General features: G+C 63.2%; 2 protein-coding genes across 7 annotated transcripts in view; one reads left to right on the plus strand and one right to left on the minus strand.

Annotated features, from left to right (window-relative positions):
* Window positions 450-21,796, plus strand: TPPP (tubulin polymerization promoting protein). Of its 2 annotated transcripts, none has more exons than XM_021076519.1 (4): window positions 450-534; window positions 12,593-12,912; window positions 18,170-18,323; window positions 18,417-21,796. In XM_021076519.1, exons 2-4 carry the CDS (start codon window positions 12,596-12,598, stop codon window positions 18,609-18,611), a joined length of 666 nt encoding a protein of 221 aa, XP_020932178.1. In that variant the 5' UTR covers window positions 450-534; window positions 12,593-12,595; the 3' UTR covers window positions 18,612-21,796. The 2 variants fall into 2 exon arrangements, with proteins under 2 accessions (XP_020932178.1, NP_001116678.1); NM_001123206.1 differs by having other exon boundaries at window positions 517-534; window positions 12,596-12,912; window positions 18,417-18,637.
* CEP72 (centrosomal protein 72) overlaps window positions 24,459-27,197 on the minus strand; it is a 32,217-nt gene continuing 29,478 nt past the window's right edge. For 2 of the 5 annotated variants that reach the window (XM_021076669.1, XM_021076665.1), the window contains one exon: window positions 25,605-26,812. In XM_021076669.1, the coding sequence (XP_020932328.1) occupies window positions 25,947-26,812 (866 nt within the window). In that variant the 3' untranslated portion in view covers window positions 25,605-25,946. Of the gene's footprint in view, window positions 26,813-27,197 lie in introns of all 5 variants that reach the window. The other 3 variants (XM_021076666.1, XM_021076670.1, XM_021076668.1) reach the window with 3 other exon arrangements.

Below are 27,197 nucleotides of genomic sequence, written 5' to 3' on the forward strand. Positions count from 1 at the left end.
ACCTGGCCGCCCCACTCAGGCCTGTCCGCAGACCCATCCGTCCTCCCGCGTCCACGGTCCGGGAGGGCATGCTGGGGCCGCATAGGCACTGCCCCCGCCCCGCGGAGCTGTGTGGCCCGGAGGGCACGAGCCGATCCGCCTTGTAAGGCAGACGCTGCGCTCAAACGACCTCGGCGAGCAGGCGTCCCGAGAGGGGGGCGGGGGCGGAGCCGCCGAGAGCGCTAGGGGCGGGCCTGGGGGGCGGGCCTGGGGGGCGGGGCCTGGGCTGGGGGCCGTGAGAGCCAGTGAGGACCGGTCAGTGGAGCCGGGGGTGGGGGCCCGAGGGGGCTCCTCCAATGAGAGCGCGGGGCGGGTAGGGCGTGGGGAAGGACGTGCGTGGAAGGGGGAGCCGGGGGCGGGCCGGAAGGCGGGGCCGGAGGGCGGGGGCGGGGGCGGGGGCGGGGCCGGGGGCGGTGCCGCGAGAGCAGGCCGGGCGCCCGGTCGCGCGCGGGAGAGTCGCGGAGGCGCCGCTGCTGCAGTCGCCGCATCGCCGAGGTAAGTGGCCGCGGGCCGCTCCGTCCTGAGGCGCGGTGCACAGGGCCCCCTGCTTCTCCGGCCACCTGCGCCCGCAAGCCGGGCACACCACTCATTCCCGGCGCCGGCCCGCGCCCCTTTCCCGAGGCTCCGCGCGTCCGTGCGCCGGGCGCCCTGGGGCTGCCAGCTATCCGCGCGGAGCTCGGAATCCTGCAGCCGCGTCGGGGCGTGGGTCTGGGGACGCGCTGGGAGCGAGCTGAGACAGCGCGCGATGCAGAGGGCAGGTTTATAATTGGGCCCTAAATAAGGCGCTTTCGCCTTTCTTTGCGTCCGTGCGTAAGGCGACAGAGGACTGCCCTTCCAGCCCCTTCCCTCTCCGTGTCCAGCTGTATGAACACGTTCACATGCCCAGGCCTGGCGTGTCGGCTGCAGGCGAGACGGCGGGAAACGCGGGCTTAGAGGGTCTGAAATGAAGCCATTGTCATAGAGCATGGATTTTAGGAGATCCAGGGCCACGGAGGGCCATTTGTGTCCACGGGCCCAGAATGCGCGTGATCATTTGGCGAGGGCTCCGGCGCCATTGCCGGTGCAGGTGAGAGTGTCAGGCCTACAGTTTGCAAATCCAGAAGCTTCCCCCGAGGGGTGTTATGTTTTCTTATCGCATGTGGGCACGGAACCGGCAATCAAGATAAAGAGGTTGGCTGCCAATTTATTTTTTTCCACACACCTAACCCCGCCTTCGAAGGAGGATCTAGGGAAACTCTTTATTCTGCGGTTTCAGTTATGTAAATGAAGCCTTGAAATGGGTGAGAAGTGAACTCATTCGGCTACCCTGCCTGTGACTGCTGTTTTGATAGGCGTTTGGGGTTCTCTGAAGATGAGACACCTTTTAGGATAAGCTGGCTATGCTGTCATCCATCCGTGTGTTTATTGGCTGATTCTGCTGACATTTATGGGATACGTGCATGGTCCCTGGGGGAGGCGGGCGAAAGGACCTAGCTCCCACGGCCCCCACTGCTGCCTCCAGGACTCCCCACGGCCAGTCTCAGGCACGGTGAACTGGGGGGGTGGGGGGTGGCGCTCCCCAGAGCCTAGACCAGCCCCTGACGCTTAGGAGGGGTCAGTAAACCCTGACCTGAACTACAGGGCACTGGGACGGCATCCGGACGGAGCAGTGGGGCTGGAGAGGGGAGGCTTGGAACAGGCAGGAAATGGGGGGCAGCAGTGAGACAGACGCCTTGCAGTGCCTTTAGCTGGGCTCCCATCTCTGGTACCAGCCCCTGTTCCCAGCACTGGGCAGGGATGGCAGGGCTCTGTGATGACTGAGGGGAGGAGGGGTGTGGTGAATTTCCTGGGAGCGGCTGCAAAGTGCAGGCCACACGAGAGTTGCGTGTTTTCCTGGGGAAAGGGTCTGTAGAGCTTTCATGATTTCCAGAAGGATCTAGACTCAGAAAGGGACCGTCATTTAAACACTGCAGTAAAAATTCTTCTCTGTCTTTTCCGAATGATGAAGTGACGGAGACTAGAGGAAGCTGTGTTGGGTTTATTCTTATTTCCTAGGTGTTGTTTGGCTGATCTTCGTGAATCCTTTGAAGTTGCAATAAATAAACTGTTTTTACTAGATCCAAGGTTATAGATGCTCATTGTGGGAAATGTGCAAATCACAGGAGAATTTCATGTAGAGAATTAAAATCACTTATCACTGATTGAGGTTTAGGAGAAACGTTTGAGCAGCCAAACTGTCCTCCGAGGCAGTGTCCACGTGGCCTCCCTGGTGGGCAACGAGCCGCTCCCTGCAGGAGAGGCTGAGAATTAAAAGCTTCCTCGGGGAGAGGCTGTGCTGACTTAGCGCCAGGCCTATTTATAGCTGGTGATGTTGCTGGTGAGGCTGGAGGAGCATGTAGAAGATGCCATCTGGGGATACAGGGGCCACCAGGGACGGGGCCCTGCTGCACCTTGAAGTATCAGGTCCTCCTTGGGCCGTGAGGTTCATGCCCTGAGCCCAGCCTGGCGCCGTCCAGAAACCACGCCAGCTGAGGGTGCCGGGCACTGTGCCCAGTCCACCTGAGCCCACAAACCCCGGACCACGCAGACGCTGGGCTTTGGCAGGAGAATCAACACACACCCACCGCCCACCCCTTCAGCAGCAGGTGTTCACTGGGCGGGAAGGCTCAGGGCTGCCTCGGTGGGGCCCAGCTGCGTCTGGGGCTCAGATGTGGTTCCAGCCCCCGTGGGAGCTCATTCCCCGCTTGTAGCCCTCCTGGTGGGGAGGTAACCAGGGCGACAGCACCCTCAGAAACCCCAGACCGGGCATCCCAGCTCAGCAGCGCCTCCTCGGGAAGAAATGGCCTTGCTGCCCCCCGCCCCCCGGGGTCTCGGGGAGGGCGCCGGTTCTGTGACCTGCAGCCCCGAGGGGCAGCTTCCCACAAGGACGAGGCAAGCCCCACGTCTGCTCCCTGATGGGGAGGCGGCCTGTCTTCAGGCTCCCGATTTCCCCTTCACCGCGGCGGCAGAGAGACCCAGGTGTAACCCAGGGTCTGAATGTGTGACGGCTCGCCCTTCTTTGGTGAGACAGTGTGGAAAGGCTTTCACGGGGTGTAAGGACATGGGGGTGGGGGGGCAGGGCGGGTGAGCTCACGGGTGGGGGCGGGGGCGGGGGCGGGCGCGTTCACACCCGCTCCGCCTTTTCTTGGTGACATCTGTGAGCCGGAGGGACTGGCTCTGCCTTTCCTCCAGCCTTTTCTTGCCCCCTCGCCTCCTGCTACTGCTGCCAGTGCCCCCATGTCCCCACCGTGTCCCCCGCCCGCCCGTCCCTGTCCCACTTTGGGCTACAGTTCCCGAATCTCAGCCCATGGCCCCATTAAGCCTACACGGCCTCTGCCCTGGGCACTTCTCGCTCCAGTGGGAGCATCCTGAAAGCCAGCATCCCCTAGCCCTCTGGGCGACCCCGTTCAGGCCTCACCCGCCCCACTGCCTCGTGTCGCCGGCCTCTGGGTGTAAGTGGGCCGTGGGCCTGGAACCTGCGAGGGGCCGGCTGGGAACCCCGCTCTCTTTGTGGGAAGGGGGTTCACCTCCCACCCGCCGAGCTGTGCTGGGTGCTCCACGGCCCGAGGTCCCTGCCCCAGCTTTCCCCTTCTCCCCAGGGCGTCAGCACTGAGGTCACGGCTGCCTCCTCTGTCCCCGGGGGAGGGGCTCCACCTGCAGGGTGGTTTCGCCACCTAAGCCTGTTCCCCAGAACTGGCTTGGTGTTTGATCTCCGTGCCTCTCAAGTCCCCGAGCAGGGCTCTTCTGTGTGGGTGCGGCCCTCCGTCTGAGCCCCTGACCGGCTGCCGCGTTCCACCCCGTGAACCACTACCATCCACCCATCTGTCGTCGGGGCCTGGGCCTTGGGGTCGTTTCCTGCCCTGGGGGCCCCGTGTGCAGGTGTTCTGTTGCGTAGAGACCACGAGAGCAGGTGCCAGGTGCTGGGCCGTCTGGCGGGCAGCGCCCTGCTCGGCGGGCAGCTCTCCGGAGGCCGGGCGCCAGCGCCTGCATTTTGGGGCTTGGGCAGCAAGCCCGTGGGTTGCGGGGCGTCCGGATGTGCTGAGGCCTCGTCCAGCCCTTCTCGTCTCTGCGGAGGTGCCCTTTCTTGCTGATGGGCGGGTTCTTCACAGGTGCTGGAGTGTGGGTCCCGTGCACCCCGCGGCCGCCGTCTCACTCCCTTAGCGGTGCCCTTGGACGAGCAGAAGGGCTTCGCTTTCATCGGCTGCGTTTAAGAACCTTGTCCTTCGGGGACCGTGGTTTTCGAGTCCTTTCCCACCCCGAGGGCGGCAGTGCCTTCCGAAGACTTCGTGACGGTGCCTCTCCTGCTGCATCAGTACCCGAGTGAGCCCTCGTTTCTTCTGTGCGGCTGGCCCGTCAAGCCTCCCCTTTTGCAGCAAAGGTTTCCGTCCCCGCTTCTCCCGCTGGCCACCCTCGTCGCGTGTGGGTGGGCGGACTGGGGGCTCTCTTGCGCCTGGTGGTTTGTTCTCTGCCCTTGCACCAGGACCACACAGCACACTCTCTTCCTTTCCAGGGTTTTCCATCAGGTCGTGGAACCCCTGGGCAAAACCTCTGCCTGGTCTGCCTTTCAGGCCGCTCGTTTATCCGCGCGCCTTTTGCATTCAGCTTTTGTCTCCACACCCAGGCATTCCGCACGGCTGGGATTTCTGTTTGGGTTAAACTAACACCGCGGATGACCCCTCTGTCCGTGCAGACCCCGTCTGGGTTCGCCGTCCCCCTGCCCCTTCAGCACAGCTTCCTAGTTGCGTCAGTTGTCTTGCACGCCATTTGCTACATTTGTCTTCGGTGAATGGTATTTCCTCAGGACGTTTTCAATGTTGTATTTCTACACACCTTTTCTGTATTTTTCAACGCACCTTTTGTGTATTTTGCTGTTGCATGGAAATCAAACAGATTTTTGTATGTTAATCATGTATCCAGAAGCCTTGCTGACCTCATCGATTCCAATAATGTTCCTGGGATCCCTTTGGGTTTTGTGTATATACCCGCCCATAGAAGCTACAAATAATGAGTTTTATTTCTTCCTTCCCACGTTGACATCATCTGTTTCCTTTCCTCATCGTCCCACCGACACACTGAGAATGAACAGCAGCCCGAGGTCTTCTCTTACACTGGGTTTGAAAAGAAGAGTTTTCAGTGTTTCATTACGAAGTGTGATGATTTTTGTAGGTTTTTAGTAAAATGAAGGAGTTTATTTCTTTTCTAACTTGCTAAGAATGAGTGCTGAACTCCAGCAAGCGTTTGCCTGCATTTATTAGGATGATAATGTAATTTTGATTCTCCCTTCTGTTTCATGATGTATTGTGCTGATTTAAGTTAACGTTAAACCAACCTTGTGCTCCTGACATAAACCCAGTTGGATTGTAAGGTCTTGATCCTTTTTTATCAATGACTGGGTTTTTGGGTTAGGGTTTTGGCGTCTGTGTTCGTAAGTGCGGCCGACATAAATTTTTCTTTTCCCGTAATGCCCTCATCGGATTTTGGCACCAGGATTATTTCAGCCGAGATGAGTCGGGGCTGGGGTGGTTCGTCTTTGCTCTTCTCTGGAAGCATCAGTGAAGGGTCGCCGTTATCTCCTCTTTCAGTCGAGGGTAGAATCTGCAGGCAGAGGCGTCCAGGCCTGGAGTTTTCTTTGCGCGAAGAGTTTTCAATACGGAGTCGAGTCCTCAGTAAGTATAAGAATTCATCATGATTACAAGAATGATTATAACCATATTTATTTCTTCTTGTTATTGTTTGGCAAAATGGCTTTTGTTTTGTCTTTAGGAACGTTGCCTATTTCATTTATCAAACACATTGGTCTGAAATTGTGCATAAGATTCTCTCATCATATCTCCGCCTGTCACCGTCTGCGGCATCGTGGGTGTCCTCATCCTCCCTTCCAGACGTGGGGCATTTCCACCTTCCTCTTGGCCGATGGGCCCGTGTTCACCGACTTTCTCGGCTTCTCGCGTGTTAACTCTGGGTGCCGCTGCTCCTCTGTGGTGCAGATTTGCTCTCTATCTTCAATGCTTTTATTTTCTCGTCACTCTTTCTAACGGCCGAGGCTTTTCTCTCACCTCCTAGATGGCAGCTCACCGCACTCACTTTCCTGCGTGGACACAACGCACACACACGTTTTCAGCGCATCTCGGTGTCCCCTCCTGGGTGTTTCCTGCCCCCTGTGAACCCCAGCTCTGAGCGCTGGATTTCAGTTACTGCGCTTTGGGGGCTAGAATTTCTAAGGTGCTCTCTTTTCAGAGCTGCTGCTTGCAGTCTTACAGCTGGAACCCGTCATCTTTTTTCTTCTTTGCACACGGCCCACACTGCCCATTTCGTCTTTGCACACGACACACATAGTTACTTTCACCTCAGTGTCTGGTCAAGCTCCAGTCACTGGAGCCTCTGGTGGGTCTGTTTCTTGTTGCTTCTGGACGTTCTTGGCATCTTTTCCGCGTCTTGGGCCTGGTGGGTTTTTGTCACGGGTAGACACCGGGGTTGAGGTGTTCATAGACATGGTTGTCTCCTCCTCCGGAGCGTGTGCGTGTGCCTCTGGTATCTGGGCACCAGCCAGGTCCCCTGACTCCACATCAGGGGTTGCGAGGAGCCTCCCTCCCAGGCGTCCAGCAGCCCCGCTCACCCCTGAGCCAGCGCGGGCCGGCCTGTCCAGGGCTCTCTCCCCAGACGGGGGCACTGGGGCTTTTGGCTCCCCTGGGTGGTGGGCCGGCCTCCACCACGAGGAGGGGGAGCTGCCTGTGCAGCTGGTTCTGACCGGGGCTGGATGGCAAACCACTTCCTGAGACCTTCAGTCACTTCTGAGACCGAACAGGTCAAAGCTGCCTCAGTGGGACGTCTCTGGGCTCTGCCGCTGGACCCTCTTCCCTCTCCGGCTGCTTTAGGGACAGGAGAGGCTTTGAAGCCTGAAGGTGCGACACTGTCCCCTTATCTGCCGGCCAGACAGACCTGTCTGGCGGCGTCTGGGCCAGCGGTGCACGGCTGTTGCCTGCAGTCCCCTCGGCCTCGTCCTGCTCCTGTGGGCAGCCTCCCAGCCCCAGCCTGGCAGGGACACACGGCCGGCCGGCCAGCAGCCCCCAGGTCCGAGGGGGCGGCTCCTGCAGTGACGTCGCTGCACGACCGCGCAGGGTGCAGCATGTCCACGGCCCTCCGGGGAGGGGGGGACACCTCAGGAAGACGCCTGGAGGAATCTCGTGGGACCCGGGGCAGGGGTCCGTGTGGCTGTGACTGTGGCTCTCAGGCTGCTCAGAGGTCAGCTGGCCTCAGCCTGTCCCACTGGGGCCTCTGCAGGGCCCTGGAGAGGCGCGGCTGAGACGGCCCAGGCGCTCGGAGAGGCCTCTTTGTGCCGCCTGCGAGGCCCCGCTGCCTGGACGATGGCCATTCACGTGGAGTGTCGGGCAGCCGTGGAGTGGTGGCCGTGTTATGACAAACGTGAACAATGGCCAAAGGGCTGCCTTGTGCTCAAGTGGACTCTGGACTAAAGAGCTGAAGCTGCGGGGAGGGGCCGCCCCGAGGGTCCGCGGCTTTGGGACGCCTTCGAGCCCCTCCGGCTGTGCCCTCAGCAGGGCAGCGCCAGGGACGAGGCGAGAGGGAGGGGAGCTGAGCTGGGGGCATTGTGCCCCTCGGCTTTGGGCCACTTGGTCTTTTGAATTTCCTGTCCCACCTGAGCCTCGCCTTGGCTGCGAGGGTCCAGCGTGAGCACCCAAAGGGCCCGCCTGGGGGGCGGGGGGGCGCCCTGGCCCAGCTGACCAGGCACCCAGCCTCCTCTGCGGCTCTGGAGCAGTCGTGCTGGGGGCTTACTGGGGGCCCTCGCATGGTCCCCGACCCCCGCCCTCAGCGTCGGTCCTGTGACCAGGCTCTAAGGGCTCCCGGGAGGCCGGCTGCCCTGGGGGCCTGGGAGGGCGTCCCCCACCCCCTGCTCTCTTCTGGGCTTTGCCCGGGGTCTCTGGGCTCCCTTGGAGCATCCCTCAGTGTGTGGTGAGTCGCCCTCCCCAGCCAGGCCTCCCTCATGGCCCAGGTCAGGGGGCATCAGCCGCCCGCTTGCTCCCAGCCAGCCCTGCCCCCATCATGCATGCCGTCCAGGTCCTCGCAGGGCCCGCTTCGCAGATGCTCAGGACTCCGTGCTCAGGACTCTGTTTCCAGGGCCTGTGCAGTTTCTTACACAAAAGCAGGGTCTTGGCTGGACCCTGGGCCTTGGGCTCACGTCCGTGGTCCAGCAGCGGCCTGGGCGCTGGGGCTCCCGGGCCTGGTGGAGGCGCTGCTCCAGGACATGGCTTGGTGTAAAGATCTGGGGGCTGCGGGGCCATCCCCACCCCAAGAAGCCTGCTGAGGGTCCGCAGCTCCCAAGGTCTCCTTCTGGCCCATCCCCCCACCCCGACTCCTCGGGGCCCTTTCCCACCTGCAGGGCCCAATTCCCAGCCGGGCGCCGCCGGGAGGAGGTGATTGGCGAGGAGAACCCCTGCCGAAGTCTGCAGAAACCTCCCCGCGGCCCCCTCACCGGGGGTCCCAGGCCCGGACCCCTCGATCCCCCACTGCCTGGCTCCTCAATGCAGAGGCTCCCAGGGTGTCTGGGTCACCTCCCAGGAGGTCAGGGCCTGGGGTGACACCGCAGAGTGCCTGGCCTCTTCCAGTCTGTGGGGTCCAGGCACGTGGTGGCTTATGGGCTGTGACCTGAGCTCCCTGTGCTGCCAGACTGGCCATGCCCCCTTAAGGACTCTGGAGGCGGAGCCTGAGGCCTGAACAGCCCTCCCACTCCCTGCAGGGTCCACGGTCCAAGCGTTTTGCGAGCAGGGCCGGCGGGGAGAGGCTGGTCGGGCCCAACGCTTCCCAGAGGGGTCCCAGGAGGGAGGGGCCAGGGAGGGTCTCACACAGCCCCCCGGAGGCACGGGAGCACGCCACGTGGTGGGGCTGGCACGGACGGTCCCTGCCCAGGCCCCGGCCCCCAGACATCCATGTCCTGCTAGACCCGTGCCGCCCCCACCCCGGTGCTCGCACGGCTCGACCACGGTCCCCTTCAGGAGGCTAGACCAGCCTGGCGTCCGTGGCACCTGGCCCGGATGGGCACTGTGTCTGGAACGTCCCATGGCTGCAAGCAGAGGCTGGAGGGAGGCGGAAGGGACCTTGGGGCTGGAAGGGACCTGGATCCCAGGGGCAAGGTCCTCGGTCCCGCTGGCCTGGAGGTGCCTACAGGTGGGGTGTGGACTATGGGCAGGGTGAGGGGGCCGGACGGGGCCGCCGGAGGCAAGGAGCTGAGACCTGGCTTGGGGGAGCCAGGGAGTGGCAGTGCCTTCACACCTGTGGAAGCAGAACCCACTCCAGCTTTACTCTCAGGGCAGACCTGCCTTCTCCTCCAGGAAGGGCAACCGGGAAGGCAGAGCTGCTGTGGCCTTTAAAACACCACCTGGCCCCGCCCACAGGCCCGCCGGGCCCTGTTACAGGCACGTCGCTGTGCGAATTCCCAGCCCTCCTGGGACATCCATGTGAAGCTGTGACTGAGGCCTGAAGGGATCTGTGCTGTGTCACCTCTCTCATAGGTTTTGCTTCAGGCAGTCAAGTCTCAAGGATGTTGCCAGAGGCAGTCACTCTGGAAGTAAAGGTGCCTTTTGGGGCATGGACAGCCCTTGAGGGGGTGGTGGGCTAGGGGACCACGTGGTAGGGGCACTGCCCCAGGAGCCCAGTGGACGCTTTACTTTGGGGTGGCTCTGGTCAGTCTGTCGTTCCACCTGGGAGCCTGCCCTGCCCTTTCCACCTGCTCCTGAAAACGCGGCCGTCCCCACACCCGCTGTGGGCCTTCAGTGCCCTCCTCTGGAGCTTCGGCGGGGCTGACCAGCGATGCTCACACAGTCCCTTCACCCCACCTGCCACCCCTGCCCTCCCCCCCGCCCCACACCCAGGACCAGCCGCCCACTACTGACATTGAAGGAGCAGGGGCAGGGCCTGCTGGGCATCAGTCAGCCGAGTGCCCAGCCGGCCAGACCGGTACCTGGGCACATGCCTTAGAGAGCTTCCCATTAGCATGTGAGGACTCGGTCCTTCCGTCATTCACTTATTTATCTTTTGAGGCCCGCACCCATGGCACATGGAGGTTCCCAGGCTAGGGGTCTAATTAGAGCAACAGCTGCCTGCCTACACCACAGCCACAGCAACTCGGGATCCGCGCTGCGTCTGCGACCTACACCTCAGCTCACAGCAACACCGGATCCTCGACCCACTGAGCGAGGCCAGGGATCGAACCCACAACCTCATGGTTCCTGGTCGGATTCATTTCCGCTGCGCCATGACGGGAACTTCCCTTCTGTTATTTTTGTTAAGTCATTTTCAAGCTATCTTACTGCGATAACGCTTGTTCACTGTGAAACAGGGTGGAGATCTTGTTCGGTGTCTCGTAGCTGCCAGCTCCTCTGAGCGTGGGTCCAAGCTGATTCCCACGGGAAACCCAGTGCCCCTCCCGGAGACAGGGTCCGGCACAGTCACAGGGGGGAGGAAGGCCCTGGGCAGCTGATCCCAGGCCTGACTTTGCAGAGACCCTGGCGGCTCTCGCACACTCCAAATTCCATGTCCTTTCCAGGCGCCCCCAGCCTTCCCACCGCCTGTGGGCTCTCGGGTCCCCCTGCCCCACGCCCCCTCAGGGTCAGTTGTGTCCAAGGACCACGGACGGCTGGGCAGCCGTTCCTCCCAGCGCCAGGGCTGCAGGCTCCTGGGGACCTCACGGCCCGTAGGGAGCTGGGCTCTGGGCTCCTGAGGGCTGGTCGGCCTCCGTTTCTCCCCGGGGCACGTCTGAGACCTGACTCTGCTGTCGCTGTCCTCTGTTCTCTCGCCTACTCAGCACCTGTTTCCAAGCAGGAGGCCAGCCTCACGAGGGGAACTGTTGCCTTTCAGTCCTTCCGACTTTGCTGTTTACTGCGGAGGCTGCTGGCCAAGCTTGTGAGAACCACGCGTGGGGTGCGCGACGGAGGCCGGCGGTGTCCTGAGCCGGTGGCGGTCCTGTGGTCCCCGATGGCCCCTTCTCCTTCCTTCTTCCTTCTTGGGCCCCAACGCGCAGGTTCTCAGGGGACCCATGCTGCCCCCTTCCGCCTCTGCCCAGAGTGCAGGCTTCGTCCACACTGTGGCATTTTGTAGCAGGCCAGACAGATCACCCGCCACACGCAGGAGCCCGGGTGCCGGGTCCGCTGGACCCTCCCAGGCCCTCGCGGTCAGACGGCACCTGCAGGGAGCATGCCGGAGAGAGCGCAGGAGGAGGCCGCTCGCACCCTGCGGTGCAGCCGATCCTGGGGCCTCTGCTTCTCCAGCTTGCAGCCCTGGACCCAGATGGGAGGCCCAGCCTAGTCTGAAGGTCCCAGACGGCTTCCCTCCAGCCCGGGCACGTTCACACCAGCCTGCAGACCCTTCCAGCAAGTTCTCAGCCGCGTCCTGGGCACCGGTGCTGAGGCCAGTCCCACCGCAGCTCCTGATTTGGAGAAACGGTGTCGGGATAACAGCCGGTGCCGCCTCCTTGGGGACCACCCTGGGAGAGTCCCCTGGCCCTCGGGACCTGGGGACGCCTGGCAGTTCTGAGGTGGCTCCTTGGCCGCTCCCGCCCGCCCCAAGCACGCTGGGGCCCTGGCCTTGCGCGCCAGCCACTGCTCCTCCTGGACGGGAGGGGCGGCCAGGATGCGGGGCCCTCGGCCGTGCCAACGTTCAGTCCAGCCTGAGCCGCATCGCCTTTTCTGAGTATTTGAGGAAGTTGTGGATTCCGAGTTCAACAGGAGCCCCGGGTCGCCGCTTCCTCTGCGTTAGCTCAGTTTTGAGGGTTTTCAGTGAGTTGCAGCCGTGACCAAGGTTGTGCGTGTGACACTGACCAAGCAGCCGGACTGTGCTCGTGTCTGTCCTGCGTCTCCGCCCCCACCCGCCACGGACCCCTGCCGTGGTTCTCAGTGAGGCCGCTGCTCCTCCAGGGGTGGGGGTCCTGGGTCCCACCCTGGCCGTCAGCCGCGACCTCGGGGGGTACCGATCCTCAGCCCTGGGCTCCCCAAACCTGTGGCAGCCAGACGGCTTCCTGTCTCCTCAGCACTGTGGGGACCCCGGGCCCAGCATCGGGGTCGGGCTGAGCTGACGCGCGGCCCCGCCCTGGGCCTGAGCGCAGCCTGCTCGGCCCCTGCACAGGCCGGGCCTCCCTGTCCCACCGAACTCTGCTCAGCCCCCTGCTCGGCAGGCTAAGCCCTGAGGTGGGGGCAGTGGCATGGCTGGTTCCAGGTCCCCCTGGGTCAGGGTCACCCCAGGGACGCCCTGAAGCCTGTCACTCAGGGGAGTCCCCAGAGCCGGAGGGCCCAGGGAGGAGGCCCTGCGCCCCGGGCGGCTGGCCTCCTGCTTCCCGCATCGCCGACCGTCCGGGGACTCGGCAGCCGGGGGCCCTGGTGCTGGAGGGCCCGTGCGGTGTCCAGCACCGGAGGGGCGACCCTGTCCCGCCGTCCCACCGATGCTCCCGGTCGTGGCTCCTGCCCGGGGGCAGCGGGAGGGCCCCAGCTGCTGCCTGCATAAGCAGGTGACCCCTTTCCCTCTTCCCCAGCAGATGGCTGACAGCAGGCCCAAGCCCGCCAAGCCCGCCAACAGGACGCCCCCCAAGTCCCCGGGGGACCCCGCGAAGGACAAGGCAGCCAAGAGGCTGTCTCTGGAGTCGGAGGGCGCCAGCGAGGGGGCAGCGGCCGGGGGCCCAGAGCTCAGCGCCCTGGAGGAGGCCTTCCGGAGGTTTGCTGTGCACGGGGACACCAGGGCCACCGGGAAGGAGATGCACGGCAAGAACTGGTCCAAGCTGTGCCGGGACTGCCAGGTGATCGACGGCAGGAACGTGACCGTCACCGACGTGGACATCGTCTTCAGCAAGATCAAGTAGGTGCGCGGGGCCTCGCGCTCGGTGCCCCCGGGCTGGGCTGTGCGTCCTCGCGGGCGGCGAGGGGGCTCCATCTCCCGGCGCCGGCCGTTCTCAGAAGAAGGTGCCTGGAGGTGGAACTTGGAGATGGCCGAGCGGGGCCATGGAGCCCAGGCTGGGGACACTGCTGCCGGCCACTCGCGGGGCTTTCGGGGACTCAGGTGACAGAGCCCTGGCCCACAGCAGGCTGGCTCAGAGGCAGGGTCTGAGAGGCGGGTGTCTGTGCGGGGCTGGGTGCCCGGCCCTCCTCTGTGGCTGCCCTCAGCGCCGGGAGATGTTTGTGTGAGAGGAAGAGGGACAAAGGGACAAGGACAGTGTGTGCCTGGGGCTCACCGCGTGCACACCCTCCCCCAGACGTCGGGGAGCAGGTCCAGGCATGGATCACCCGCCCTTCTGCCCTCCACACCCTAGGACCACACCCGAGAAAGGCCGCAGCGTCTCTGAGGCCCGTGCACACGGGTGCACACGCACGCACACACGCAGAACTCGAGCCTGCACTCTCTTGGCCACGGCTCACACAGGGGGCAGGTGCTCTGGTTGGGCCCCGGGGAACCCCGTGTGCAGGAGACACGGGCAGCGGAGGGACCCACTCCGGAAGGCAGGGCGTCAGCTGCTGCAACTTTAGGGGTGGAGCCTGGCCCCAGGCTCCGAGGCACAGTGGGCTCCCAGCTGAGCCCTGCCTCAGCTCCCTGTGGGGATGCGGTCCGGGGAGGGGTCCTGGTCAAGGCCAGCCCGTGGCGGCTTCCTCTCTGCCCTCCTGGAGCCTGGATGCACCGTGGGGTCCCTGCGACCTGTGTCCCCACTAGGAGAGGCCTGTTCTGGGGGAGGGCCCAGCCCCCCAGGCGTGCTGGGCCGGGGGCCAGGGCCTCACGGTCACACCCCCATCCTGCAGACAGTGCTGCGGGCGAGGTCCTGGGGGGCCAGGTCCACAGGGACCGGCACTTCCTGGGTTACCGGGTCGTCGGCCTCAGATGCTCCGGGTGGAAGCTGCGGCAGGAGGGCTTCGGCTCGTGGGAGCCCGGACAGAGCCACCGGGGCTGCCGAGAGCCCAGGGCTGTTTCTGTTTGGGGCGGTTGCCATGGCCGCGCAGCCTTGCTGCCAGCCCGTATCTGCAGCCTTTGTTTGGGCCCCATCGTCATGGCAGCGCTTGTTTGTTTTGATGTTACTATGTGTTAAGTTTTAAACAAACTTCTTGCAGGCTCGACCCTGGGCCTTGATTGAAGACCTCTGACTCCAGGACCAGGATTTCTGGGGCTGCAGCACCAACTCCTCAGGACTCCAGTCCAATAAGCAGGAGTGGTCACCCTGGCAGCCCCATTTGGGGGTCGTGGGTGGTGACGGTGGGCAGGGGCTCTCCTGGCCTTTCCCGGCCCCTGCGTGTCTGCTTCTGGGCGCTGCGTGTAGCAGGGTGTTTCTGTGACCTTGGAGCCGGCCGCATCTGGGCCGCAGGTTAGGACGGGGCCACATGGGCCATGGCATGGAGTTGGGATCCTCTGTGCAGACCCACCTGGCTGCCACGGCCACGTAGAGGCGCCCAGGAAAGGGGAGTGTGTGCGCGGAGGGGGCACAGGTGCTGTGGGCAGAGCCCCGTGTGCTGTGACTGGGGGGGCAGTGGGCAAAGCCAGTGGGCTGCCACTGAGCCTGCGGAGTGCAGGGCGGTGACTTCTCGGTGCTTGGTGTCTGGCTTGCCCTCCCTCCATCCAGGCGGGTGGGCGAGGCTTTCCCTCTGGGATGTAGGAGTCGCATGGTGGCCTCCCTGGGGCCCTCTCCTGGCTGCCCGAGGCTGTGCAGGGCATCCAGTGGCTTCTGCTCTGGCCTCTGTGGGGCCCGCCTGGCGTGCCTGCTGTGCCTGTGGAGCACCCAGGCCTGGGGGAGGTGGGTAGTGGGCAGGAAGTGGGCCAATTCCGCCCATGCTGGCTCCCCGTCCTGTTGGTGTGGGCGTTGGATGCCGGTGACGTGGGTCTTCTGAGAGGATGATTTTCCCCGGACACCCAGCACGAGCTTCAGTGACCTCTGGTGCACCCCCAAAACCCATCCCCTCAGCCCCAGGGCCCAGCCCCCCAGCCTGCATTAGGCTTAGGCCAAATCGGGAGGAAAGCAGGACACTCCTTTCTGCTGTGGGAGTAGCTGCATGTCGGGGTCGCAGCTGCTCGGGCAGCCAGTCTGTCCGCAGACCGAGGTGTGCGGGGCCTCCTCCAGCTCAGGTCCAGCAGCGTTGTCCCTGGGCCCAGGGTTGGGGCGGCCAGTGGAGGGGGCACCTGGGCAAAAGCAAGGGGCTGGTGTTGGCAGCTCCCTCCAGACAGGGCTCCCCTGCAGCCCCCGCTCCCTGCTGCCCCAGGGGCTGATGGGAATATCCCAGAGGCTCCCTCCTCTGACCCCCGTCTGTGCCTTACGTTCCCCCCACCCCATGTTCACTCCTGCTCTCTGGACGGGGAGCCTGGGAGTCAGTGCTCATCACCTTCCAAAATGTGCTGATCCGGGGGCCTGGCTCCAAAGTCCAGGGCTTGTGCGTTGGCCCAGGAGGCACAGCCGGCTGTCCTTGGAGGCTGCGCCGGCCCCCACGCAGACCTCAGGGAGCCCTGCTCCCAGGTGACCTTCGGGAGGGGCTGAGCCCAGCTCCCTCCCTGCCCTGAGCTGGGCCTGAGCAGGCAGCTCACGGGGGCTCGTGTGTGAACAGTGACCCTGTTACAGCTGGCCCAGCTTCCAGCAGAACAATAGCCTTCTCAACGGGGCGCTGGCTGGCCCGGCGCTGAGCAGGGCGAGGAGGGGGTTTGATGCGGGAACACCCTCCAGCCCTGCAGAGTCTGGAGAACAGGCTCGCCCTGTGTCCAGGGCGCTGATGAGAGGGCTCAAGTGTCTGGGAAGAGCCCGACTGTCATTCGAGACCTTGCCAGCAGGCCTCGGGGGCCCCGGGGAGAGCTCCCCGCCCGGACTGGGCTTCCAGACCCTGCCTGGCGGCTGCGGCACAAACAAGCAGAGACACCCAGCCCGGCCAGGTGGAGCCGGGGCTCAGGGCCCCGGGCCTGTTGGTCCACTCGATCTGAATGTGGCTTCTGACGGAGGCCCTGTGGGCCGTCCCCCACCCCCAGACCGACTGAGTCACCCTGGTGGCGCCTGGTACCGCGGTGCCCAGGGCGGGCTGCGTGCCCCAGCGGCCGGTCACCGGGCTGGCAGTCAGGCCTAGCGTCCGTGAATAGAGACAGGAGCGCCTTTGACGAGCCGGGACAAACAAGCAAGCCCCACGGCTGTCGAGGGTCAGGCACCAGCAGGGCTGGCGGGGTCCCCACCCACGGTGAAGCCTGCACTGCTGCCCGGGGTGGCCCGCCCAGCTGGCACGTGGCCTTGGAGGCGCGGAGGCCACCGCCAGCCCCCGGCGGGTGGGATGAGGGCACCCCGAGGCTGTCCTCCCTGCTGGCGGGCGGGGGCGGTCACCGCATCCCGCGGCCTCGGACTCCGGTGTCAAGTGTCTGGGGCCTGCGTGGGCTGAGCACAGACCGAGGCGTCTAGGGCCTCACCGCCGGGCTGTGCAGGGTTTGGTGACAGGACAGTGCTGCGGACGACGACGGGCATTCAGCCCCCACCTCTCCGGGGTTGTGCGGGGTGGCCTTTGGAAGAAACGCCAAACTGCCTGCCAGGCCGATGCCTCCGGGCTGCTGCTGCACAGTCCTCTGACCCACTTCGGTTCCGCGTCCCAGTGGGGGCCGGGGCCTGTCGCATCCAGCCTCACTTCCCCGGGGACAGAGGACGGGGGTGCCCAGTTTGCGTCCGTGGGTCTTTGACAGCATCCGGTTCTAGCGCTCGGCCCGGCTCTCACCCTGGGCTGCTCTTGCTGTTGAGACGGGAGCCTTCATTGCACGTGTTTCAGACCCAGGTCCTCTGTCAGGTTCTTCTCCAACCTACGGCGTGTCTTGTACGTCTCTTTATAGTATCTTTTGAGAGTACAGTTCTAGAAATTTTGGTCAAGTCTAATTCTTCTGTTTCCTTTACGGACTGTTTCTTTGGTGTCGTGTCTAAGAAACCTTTGGCCTAACCCAAGGGCACAGAGATTCTAGTCTTGGCTGCTCTCCCATTAGTTGGATGGACTGGGGTCTGCAGGGAATATGGGCTGTGGTCCAGCAGGGGTTAACTCTGTATATGGCGCAGGCACAGACCAAGCCCTTTTCTCATCGCATGTGGGTCACCGTTGCTGTGGCTCCACTCGCTGAAAGATGGCTCCTTGTCCCTCACGCCTGGCCCTCTTCCGACTCCGTCCTGCTGCCGCTGTCACCCCCCCCCCCCCGGCGTGGCTCTGCAGCAGGTGTAGACGCTGGTGCCCCCCACCACGCCCCTCACTCCCAAGCTGCCCGCTTCCGTTGGTCCCCTCTGGCTGCTCCCGGCTGCTCGGGAGCCCTGGACTCCCACAGGCAGTCTTTCTGCAGCGGCTCGGACCCGGGTCCCTGGAGAGCCTCCCCCACTGTCACTGAGAGACATGGAGAACCTCACGGAGTGGATTAGCTGGGGATGATCCAAAGTGGTGAAGCTTTTTCAGTTCACACTCTTAGAGGGGAGAAGCGAGTTTAGAGCCCTTTGCAATTGAGAGATGACCTACCGGGGTTCTGGGCAGCCGGGGGACGCGTTCAGGTGAGGAGCTGCTCCCGTGGCGGCTCTGCCAGGCCCCGGCCGCGTTCGGGTGAGGGTGGCGGGGTCCTGGGGAGGCGGTCCCCCAATCCTGTCCCTGAGCGGTGACTGTGCCCCCACTCACTGGCAACGCCTGTGCAAGCCCTGGCCACAGGCAGGACTGCGGCCGTCTCCGTTCAGGGGGACCTGGCGTGCTCCTCACCCTTGGAGGACACACACTCGCCCCTCTAGAGCCAGACGAGGCTGTGTTGTGATGGCCGGTCGCTCATAAAGAATGTGCCTCCTTTAAGCTTTATTCCGAGACAGTTGGTATTTGCTGCCGCTGCCTATGGCAACCGACGGTGAGGCATAAAGGCCGCAGAGCGGGGCGGGGGGGGGGCACGTTGGGTTTTGACGGCCAGCAGGCTCTCTCTGGGCTGCGGGAGGGGCGGGTGGGGGGCCCTGATGTCACCGCGTCCCCGGAGGGGACCAGGGTCCTCAGAGCTCGCAGGATCCTGGGAGGGGTGGGGGTGGGGGGGCACGTGGCTGGGTGCCCAGGTCCCAGCCCAGGGGCTGCGCTGAGCCTCCTTGCAGGTGCCCCCTGAGCCCCTCTCCCTGCAGGGGGAAGTCGTGCAGGACCATCACGTTCGAGCAGTTCAAGGAGGCGCTGGAGGAGCTCGCCAAGAAGAGGTTCAAGGACAAGAGCAGTGAGGAGGCCGTCCGAGAGGTGCACAGGCTCATCGAGGGCAAGGCGCCCATCATCTCGGGGGTGACGGTGAGTGCGGCGGGCGGGCCCCGTCCCTGGCGGGGTCCTCGGCGGCCCTCGCCCGGGGGCTCACTCACCTCCTGTGTCCCTGCTGTCTTGCAGAAAGCCATCTCCTCGCCCACCGTGTCGCGGCTCACAGACACCACCAAGTTCACGGGCTCCCACAAGGAGCGCTTTGACCCGTCGGGCAGAGGCAAGGGCAGGGCGGGCCGCGTGGACCTGGTGGACGAGTCGGGCTACGTGCCGGGCTACAAGCACGCGGGCACCTACGACCAGAAGGTTCAGGGGGGCAAGTAGCCACAGGCCCCCCCGCCCACCCCGCACACTTCGTTACATTCCTGTGCTCTCCGGCCGACCTCAACGCGCGCCTGGCGGTGCGGGGGGCGCCCGGCCCCCCTCCTGCCCGGCCCGCTGCTTCCCTCCACCCCAGCTTTGGCCCCAGACTCGCCTCTTCTAACACCCCTGCCCCGTGCCTGAGGGGACACGCGGCCCTTCCCAGCGTCCCCGGGGCCAGACCACACCCGCCACCTGGTTTGTGGGCAGAGGGGGCTTTTCAAAGGAGCTGGCGGGACGGACCCTGCGGGGTCCGCGCACTCACCGGCGGCACCAGTAAGCCGGGGGAAGCCGCACGGGACCCCGCGGGGTCGGAGGGCACACGCTCGTACACCCATGCACGCAACTCCCTGGCCAGGTCTGTGCCAAGGACGGACGCCGGGCCTGGGTGGCTGTGCAAAGGGGAGAAGCCTCCTCAGTTGACCAAAGTGACTGGAAGCGTGTCAGGTGACAAGATTTTAAAGTGGGAACTGAGGGCGGCTCGTCTCCTTTTGCTTCAGAGAGAAGGAGAAACAGTGGGTGATGTCAGGCCTCAGAGCAGCTCAGGGAAGACGCAGATGCCCCGTCTCTGCAACCCCGCCCCCGGCGCCCTGGGCTCTCGTGGGGCAGGTAGATGTGCTGGACTCACCCCTCGGCCCCCCCCCCCCGAGTGCAGAATCCCGGGCGAGACAAGGCAGCATCTGCGGGGTGTGGGTTTCTGTGAGGCTGGAGGCCAGGCCTCTTGCTGCTGTCACAGTGGCCCTGTGGCAATGTGTCCCTCTGCCGGGCACCTGACCCACTGGGTGTCGGTCCTGGCAGAGGCCCAGGGCAGCCACTGGGGACTGCTTCCCAGGAGCCTGACCACCCTGCTGTGGTCTGTCCTGTGTCCAGGGTGGTGGGCTGCCGGGGGTCCCCTTCCTGGACACACAACCTGGCACCCTGGTCACTGGCGGGCCTGGGAGGCCCCCCACCTGCCTGCCCAGAGGGGCTCAGGCCAGCACTCCCAGCAAACTAGGCTCCTGACATGGGCCTCCGACTGCCCCAGCCCCCGGATCCAGGATGGTGGCGGCCTCTGCGGGCAGCTTTGTCCTGAGACCCTGGGACTTCACTGCAGTGACAGGAACACCCAGGACACGATGGGAGCAAGGTATCTGGAGTCACTCCGAGGATGTGGACCCTTGTGGCCTGGAACGTTTCTGACTTAGGGATCCTGAGCTGCCTGGCCAGGAAACGGCTGCCCCCCCCGCCCCCCCCACCAGGCAAGAGTAACACGGGGAAGCGGGTCTGTGGACCACAAGTGTAGGGTGTTCCTGGACAAGTGACAAGCCGAGCACACGGAGAAAGCCTATGCCCTGTGTCCCAGGGCTGCCAGGTCCCCATGGTCTCAGCACAGGGCTCCTCCCTGGGAGGACGCAGCAGAATGCTGGAGTCCAGCCCTGGCCCAAGGACAGGGGGGCCCCACACTGCGCCCATTGGGGCAGGGGTCGCCTCCTCTGCCCTTCCAGCCTGTCCCGGGGGCGGGAGCCCATGGGGTTGGAGTCTGAGCCAAAGAACCAGGCAAGCACACCCTGCGGCCGCTTCCTCGCACGGTGCCCGGCCAAGCCCCGGGCCAGCCTGCCCACCACCCATGCAGGTTTGCGGCTGGTCAGCCCTCCGCCAGGGGTGCAAAGGCAGGTTGAGGGCCCTGGGGCCATGGCCGGGCACCCGGGGGGGGGGCGCTCGCAGCCCCGCCCCCGCGTGGAGCCCAGTCCACAGTCGCGGCCCCCCGGGCTCTGACATCCAGCGCACAGGCAGGTGTGTGTCTTTGCCGCATGTTTCTGCCCAACGCCCGTTTGCTTCTACTAACCACGGTTAACCAGGAATTAACCGTCTATCTGTGAATGAAGGAGACTGCACAGCAGGCACACCAGGGAGCAGGGACACGCAGTCGGGGTGCCAGGAGAGCGTTTGAGAGCGCCGATCCCAGCAGAGTATCTATTTATTTCTATTTAATGCCCTAGGAAAGCACTAGGCAGGGCCCAGCTCACCGCAGTGGAAGTTCAGATAATATAAGACGCAGAAAGAGATCTATATTTATACTGGAGTATTTTTCCATCTTGAACATCCTCAGTCTTAAGGTTTGAGGCAGGTGAAAACCCCCGAGAAGCAGGCGGGGCTCCGGTGGCATCACTTGCGGTCTGTGCTGCTCCGAGGCCACGTCCCGGTGGCCGAGAGCCCGGCTAGGCTGAGGGGTCCCCCGAAGCACCAAGTGGGCAGAGGCTCACGTGCCCAAAGCCTGGGCCTGCTCGGTCACTAGCTGTCACGAGTGAGGTCTAAATGGCACACAGCCTCACCGTGTACTTGGCATTGGCTATGGCTGGTTGTGCAGCTACGTCGGTGTGGGGGTGGGGGGCGAAGTCTCAGACGCCAGGGCCACGCAACCTACACCGGTCACCGCCCGCCCTCCACAGCGAAGGCTCCCTTCCTCTGGCGGAGCCCCCGCACAAGCTGGCACACCTGGTCCTGCAGGGCACACAGGTGGGGACACAGCTGTCACCTGTTCCACAGGGCCCAGGCTGCCGGTTCAGCTGTACCGTGAGGTCCGTCCCCACGAGGCTCATTCCCTTAGTGCGCTGGCCCTGCGCAGCTTCCCTCCCCACTTACTACTGACGCGCCGTGAAAGCCCGAGGCTCAGGGGCGCGGCCTGTGCCCCAGCACCTGAGAGCGGGCGGCGGTGGCCCCGGGCAGTGCCAGCCGGTGGTGGCCGCCCTGCCCTTTGAGATGCTTTCGTTGACTCTCTCTTCCTCAAACCAAGCCAAACAACAAAGGAAACGCACACAACTCAGACTTGAAAGGGATCATATGCTACTAGTTTGTACTAAGTTTTTTCAGGAGAGGGGAATAAATGTGTATATATATGCAATCTATTTTTGCACTGTTTTCTTACTGTCAGGGAGTGATGGGACAAGCAGCGTCCATGTCATGGGCGCTCTGGCTCAGAGCCACACTAGCCAGGAACTCTGGGGGCACCTGTGGAGCCGAGGCGCAGTGCCGCCTATTGGAGCCACCATCCAGGCCTGCTTGCAAACCTGCAGTCCGCCTCCTGTCTGTCTGCATGCCCCTTGCGCCTTCCCTGTTGTTAACACTGTGTCAGACTGGCCAAGCGACAAATAAAGGTGTTCCGTCATGGGTCTGCTGTGTCCTCACTGTCCCAGGGGCACGGCGGTAACGTGGGCACGCCTGGGCCCGTGCACCAGGTGCGAGGCCTGGAGTGAGGTCTGGACACACCCCACGTGCCCCCCGCAGCTACCAGGACCGGAAAGACACCGTGACAACTGACACAAAATAAGGACATGCTCAGACCAGATCGGGGAGTTGCCACCAGCAGAGGGATGAGAAACCCCAGGGCCAAGTCTGCGACGCGTGAGGCGAGCAGAGAGAGGTGAGACAGGTGCGGCGCGACGCTGGGCCACGTGGACAGACTGGTTCCTCACGCGCTCGAGGCCACCACAGGGAAGCCGGCCTGCATGCTCCTGGCTCGTGCAGTGCCACGGGGGCATGTGCGGCCACAGAAACACAGGTGGGCCGTGACGCCACGCCACAAGGCTTCCAACCCTGCACAGGCGGAAATGCAAATGATAGGCAAGAATCTAAAAACGGCAGTGGTAGAAAGGGAAAAAAGCCACACAAGGAAAAGTGCCTAGAATCAGACGGCAGGTTTAGAGCACAGTGTACCAGCCAGGTTAGCTGATGGAGCAGACAGAAAAGAAAAGCTGCTACGAGTTCCGTCGCCTCTGAGGGAGGAGTGGGCAAGGAATGGTGCCAAGGCGGGTGGGGGGGCCAGGCGCGGGAGCAGGGTGCCCAGGTAGGGGCCTGGCCAGAGCCTGGCACCGAGCGGCTGCCTCTGTTCCCTGCAACAGCAAGTCTTGCTTGCAAGGACACAACTGCCCCTACATCTCTGCCAGAGACACAACCTCAAATGCTGACGCTACTGACATGTCATTAAGATTGAACATTGTATCAAAAAACTTGAAAATTAGGCAAGATGAGCAAATTCCTGGAGAGCTGTAACTTATGGAAACTAAGAGAAGAGGCGCTGGGAGGCCTACGGTCCGGACCGGGCTGGGCAGTGAGGCGTGTGTCTCGCCCACAGGGTCCAGCGGGGGTGGCAGCAGGCAGGTGCCACCTAGGGCCACCCCGAAAGACACCTCCTTCACTCACAGGCTCCCGCAGCAGGGAGGCGCACGGACGGCCCCCGAGAGGGTCTGCCACACCCCAGAACCAGAATCCTTCTGAATCAGGTAGAAATCCCCCCAGAGAGTAAACTGGTGCAGCCGCCATGGAGAATGGCGTGGAGGGTCCCGAAAAAACCAGAAATAGAGCGTCCATGTGGTCCAGCTACCCTGCTCCTCGCGCACATGCAGAGAAGCCATGTTCAGAAAGACACACGCGTCACCCACATGTTCAGAGCAGCACTAGGCACAAGAGCTGAGACCTGGAAGCAGCCTAAAGGCCCGTCGGCAGAGGACGGATAAGGAGATGTGGTGCGTATACACAGTGGACTAGGACTCAGCCACAAAAAAGGAACCAGTGCCATTTGTAGCAACATGGATGCAACTAGAGAGTATTTACAAGTGACCTAAGTCAGACAAAGACCAGTATCATGTATCACCTACACATGGACTCTAAAAAAATGGCACAAATAATGTCTTCTTTTATTTACAAAACAGAGACAGACTCGCAGACATAGAAGGAAGGGATAAATCAGGAGTTTGGGATTAACAGATACACACTGCTCTCTCCCTCTCTATAAAACTAAAAAGGACCTACCGTACACACAGAGAATTATACTCAATCTCCTGTAATAACCCATAATGGGGAAAAAATCTAAAAAAGAAAATTCCAGGCACAGTGCAGGGAAGGGACGGCTACCATCATCTACAGACTCCTGAGACCAGAGGGCAACGAGAGAGTGACGATGCCCGCCCCGGCAAGAGCAGCAGCGCAAGGCGCACAGCACCGGAGACAGAGGCTGGCCGTCCTCAGAGCCGCAGTCCCGCTGTGTGGACGGCGTGCTGGGCTGGGCCCAGGACAGCACGTGTAGCCACTTGCCCAACCTCACGACAGGCCCTGAGGCCAGCAGTGGAGCCGAGGGCGTCAAGGCCCACGCAGACATGACGTGGTGCCTGAAGAAAAGAGCTATCAATGCCGACTGGACAGCAGAGACCATCAAATGAAGCTCCAGAAAACCAAGGAGACCCGAGTTAGGGGCGGGCCAGGCCTGGGAGTCCGGTGCCGAGGAACTGGAGCCCCGGAGCTGGGGTGCGGGGGAGAGGCCGGGCCAGGTAAGAAATACCAAGAAGTGCTGGCCAAAACGTGTCTACATTTGGTGAAAAATACAAACTCAGGTCCAAGAAGCTCATCCCACTCCAAGCGAGAAACAAAGTGACAGCAGGGGGCTCTTCCCCAAGCTCAGGACTGATTAGTGAATCTTTACACACACAGAAGATCTGATGAGGACCACCCCCCACCCCCCCGCTCCACACACACACACACACACACACACACACACACGGATGACCCTTCCCTGCGAAGTTACCAAAACCACCACCTGATCCTGGCGAGCGGCGGCGCCAGCACCCCGGCCCGCAGCTCTGCTCCCTCGACCTGCGGCGCCCCATTAACAAACTACTCCGTTTTGCCAAAGGAAGTGAGAATCACATGGAGGTGAGTGCCCCAGTGCCCGCGTGGTGCCAGGGTTCCCTGTGTGCAGTCCGGGAACTGTTCCCGCTCACGACTGGGCGCACGGGCATCCAGTGAGAAGCGCAGCTTTAACGAGAGAGAAAGCACATCTCCGAAAGCGGGTCTGTTTATTACACAAGCATTGCTCGTTCCTCAGTAGCTGACTTTCTGCTCCTCATACGTACCTGCTTTCTCGCGCATTAGGCAGAAAAATACAGCATTTTCTCCACCTCAAGATACTGGATGAAAACTGAATGCTGTTTGTCTCATTCAAAGAGGAGAGGGGCCCGGCTTGAGCCTGTCTTTTTAGGGTGTTTCAGGACATGAGGCCCAGGCTCGCCGGCCACCTCCAGAGAGAGAGACGCTGAGGGCGCCGGCTGGTGGGGCCGGAGCCCAGGGCTAGCAGCCCCCGGGGCTGGGGCCGGGGCCGGGGCCGGGGCGGCCGGGGCACAGGCCCATGGTCTTCTTGAGCTCGCGGTAGCTCCAGTGCAGCTGCTCCACCTCTGCCTGGTGCTGCGCCCGCGCCTGGCCCAGCTCCTGCAGGAGCCGCTCGTTGGTGCTGACCAGGGACCTGGAGCGGAGGCAGGGGTGGCGCTCAGCGCGGGGCAGACCAGAGTGGAGCCCTCCCACTGCCCGGCGGGGCTGGGTCTACGGCCTGACGAGCGCCTCGGGCCTGGTGAGGCCCCTGCCGCTCCAGGTCCAGAGACTGAGCTAGTTCTACTTCCCGGTCAAACAGAAAGGGCCCTCTTCCTAACGCTGCCGTGGCCACAGCATCGTTGGGAAGTCCTGACTTTCCACCCTTGGAACCATTTTCAACACGGGTGGGTTTCAGGAACAGAGAGGGGCTGCCGCTTCCAGGCGGCCCTCTCGCCGGCGGCACCAACCGAGGGCCGTCTGTGGACCACGAGCAGCAGCCGGCGCAGGGCCACTCCCTCCACCAGGCTGGCGAGCGCCCCCTGCCCTGGCCCTAGGGCCCCAGCCCTGCCCTCTGCGCTGTGCTCCGAGGAGCCCAGGGGGCTGTGGCCTGAGTGAGAGGAGAGGGGAGAGCAGAGGAAAGGGGCGGGTAGGGCCAGAGCGCTGCCCACATGCCTGGGGCTGGGATGAACCCCAGCGGCCTATGCCCTCCTGCAGCCGCCACCCGCTTTTCAGCCCCCAGGCCACTGAATGAAAGCTGGACTCCGCGCGCACACAGCCAGGGAGGAAAGGGGAGTCTCCGTGCGTGGAAGAGAGCAGACGAGCCCCGGCCGAGGGGGCAGGTGCGGCCAGCCCGGGAGCCCAGGCACCTGTGGCTCTCCTGCAGCATCTGGGTGAGCTCCTGGAGCTTGTCGTAGTGCTCCAGGTGCTGCTTCAGCTCCACGATCTCGCCAGAAAGCCTCTTCACACTGGTCTGCAACCCTTGCGAGAAAAGGCGGAGTCACGTTCAGCAAATTTCACTCCTGTTTCCTGACCAAAACCATTCTAGAGGCTTTTTTTTTTTTTGGCTGCGTCCACAGCATACACAAGTTCCCGGGCCAGGGGTCAAACCCGAGCCACAGCAGTGACAACACCGGGCCCCCAATCCGCTGTGCCACCAAGAAGCTCCACCACCTGCTCCAGAGTTTAAAGTGCCCCTGGGATGCAGGGGAAGGACAGAGCCCGGAAAAGGCCGTGAGGGTGATCAAGGCAGCCCCACCCAGGGCCCAGCACTAGCCCTGCCCTCTGGACACCCCGAGGGGCGCACGCAGTGCAGAGCAGAGGTGGGTGGAGGTCCCCGGGCTGGATCTGCTGCTGGCTGGCCATCAGGAAGGGCCCGAGGGCAGCCTGGGGCTCTGGGGGGAGGGGCTGGCGTCCCCGTGGCCTCGGGGTTTCCAACTGGAGGGGGGAAGAAACGGACTTATGGGCTCTTGGATACAAATTCCTCCGCGGGTAGACATCACACACCAGGCAGAGAAGGAGTGACAGTGACAGAAGGTCCTCAGCAGCAGTGGGGACACATCCTCTGAGGGCTAAGAAAACGCCTCTCAGAATCAATACCACCCCAACGACCAGGTGGGGGTCTGAGTGAAAGGCGTCTGGGGGGATGGCAGGGCTGCGGGGTTTGGGGACTGCCCAGCACCCTGAACACCAAGAGTATGTGACAAAACCAGGAACCCAGTGACAATAGTCTAGAACCTGGTGATCAGGTGGCTTCGAGATCCCAAACACAAAGCAGGCCAGGGTCCCACATGGCCTCCACCTATTTGGTGTGTGTGTGGGGGGGACGGCCAGCAGGGGGCAGTGCACGGACCTGAGGACCAGGGGACTGCTGGGGAACCACAGCTGACACAGGAAGGCTGGGCCTCCTCTCGAGGGAGAGGTGGGGTGACCACTCCCGGCCAGCCTGTCGGTCCTTCTAGATGAGGGCTGCTCTGCAGACAAGGTGGGGACAGGTCCTGGAAGTCCCCACGGGAGGCACCACACTGACATGGGACTCCAGGAGGCCAGTGCTGAGGGCACAACGACACAGACGCATGAGGCACCTGCAGACGAGGGAGCCGCCTCCAGAGCGGATCAGGACCGTGCCTGCACCTGCTCCAAAGCCCCCCAGACAAGAGAGGGGCTGCCAGACACCAAAGAACCGGGGAGCCAGAACCACGGAGCTGGGGCAGACTCGCCCAGAAGAAGACTGCATGCAAGGACAGCCCAAAGAAATGGTGGTGACGTTCCATACGTGACAATGAAAAGAAGGCCGAGGGCTCAAGGACCTGGCCGACACAGGAGGACAGGGTCTCAGGGAGGCTGTGCTCCCGCCCCGGACAGTCACTGCCTGGCCTTTAGGACCAAGTCCAGGCCCCTGGAGGAAGGAAAACAGAGCAGGCGCCCGGGCTGCAC

Source organism: Sus scrofa, chromosome 16 (assembly GCF_000003025.6).
Source record: "Sus scrofa isolate TJ Tabasco breed Duroc chromosome 16, Sscrofa11.1, whole genome shotgun sequence".
NCBI lineage: Eukaryota > Metazoa > Chordata > Mammalia > Artiodactyla > Suidae > Sus > Sus scrofa.